At 66.2% G+C, this 1,100-nt stretch overlaps 1 protein-coding gene across 1 annotated transcript in view; it reads right to left on the bottom strand.

Moving 5' to 3' along the window:
* SLC38A8 (solute carrier family 38, member 8) overlaps positions 1-1,093 on the bottom strand; it is a gene marked incomplete at both ends in the record, with an annotated part of 1,533 nt that extends 440 nt beyond the window's left edge. Inside the window, 4 exons of the mRNA XM_010086899.1 lie at positions 131-188; positions 400-507; positions 640-790; positions 997-1,093. Of these exons, the coding sequence (XP_010085201.1) occupies positions 131-188; positions 400-507; positions 640-790; positions 997-1,093 (414 nt within the window). The remainder of the gene's footprint in view (positions 1-130; positions 189-399; positions 508-639; positions 791-996) is intronic.
* Between the last annotated feature and the right edge of the window lie 7 nt (positions 1,094-1,100).

The raw sequence follows: 1,100 nt of genomic DNA, 5'->3' as shown, positions 1-1,100 counted from the left end.
CCGCTGGTGAGGGCTGCGGGTCCCTTCCCTGCAGCGCCTCTGCGAGGGATGGGGTCCCCGCGGCTGGGATGCTGCAGGAGGCTGCCAGCACTGCCAGGCAGCCCGGGACAGCGGGGCCAGGGTGGCATACCTGGAAGCCAAAGCAGATGGTGGGGATGACGCTGAAGATGGAGGCCCAGGAAGAGGTCCTGTGGCATGGGGGGGTGGACAAAATGCAGAGCAAAGGGCGTGAGGCCCCCGGAGGCAGAGGAGACCTTGGTGGCATAAGCTCTGAAGTCTGGATGCCACCGCAGGAACCTCGTGCCCAGTGATCTCCCACACTGCCTCCAACCCTGCCCCATGCCACTACCAAGGCCACAGAGGATGGAGCAGGAGGGACGTGGGGCTGACCCCCCCTACCTGGAGGGCTGGGGGGGCTTGGGCGAGCCCAGGGTCTCTGCCTGCAGGTGGTATTTCAGGACGATGACCAGGGTGAGGTAGCAGGCGGCCAGCGTGCCCAGGATGCTGCCAGGGCAGGGGAGAGCATCAGCATGCAGAACCCTGGCTGCTGGAGGGACGGGGAGTCCTGTGGCCCCACAGGGACCCGGGAGGAGGTGGCCTGGGGTACAGGGTGCCCAGGGGTGGGCCACCACGAGGGTAGCCCAAGTCTGGAAGCCAATCTCCCTGGGGACGGAGAGCGGAAAGATGACGAGGACACACAGAGCTGAGAGGGTGAAGCGCTGGTCTGCGTACCAGGGGGGCAGCGGGGGGGCCCCGCTCAGCGTCCCGTTGGGGTACAGGGAGTCACACACTGCAGAGGGCAGGAGGGGGTCAGCTCCACCCCAAAAGGTGGCCCAAGGGGGTCAGAAGCATCACACCATGGCTGGACCAGGTAGCCCCACGTCCTTGGGGGAGGGCCCAAGAAAAACCTGGGGCTGCCCCCAGCCCCCATGGGACCACCTTCCCCTCACTCCTGGGAGCCGTTCCTGGGAGCCGTGGTGGAGAGAAACAACTCACATTTCTCCAGCTGGTCGCCCACCACCCTGAGGAGGGCCACAGAGATCATGAAGAGGTTGAGGAGGAAGCAGACCTCGCAGAGCTTCCCCACCGCTGCCCCGCAC

The sequence above is a fragment of the Pterocles gutturalis genome, unplaced genomic scaffold (assembly GCF_000699245.1).
Source record: "Pterocles gutturalis isolate BGI_N339 unplaced genomic scaffold, ASM69924v1 scaffold30071, whole genome shotgun sequence".
NCBI lineage: Eukaryota > Metazoa > Chordata > Aves > Pterocliformes > Pteroclidae > Pterocles > Pterocles gutturalis.
Note: the sequence above shows the minus strand (reverse complement) of the source record. Positions and strands in the feature narration are given on the sequence as shown.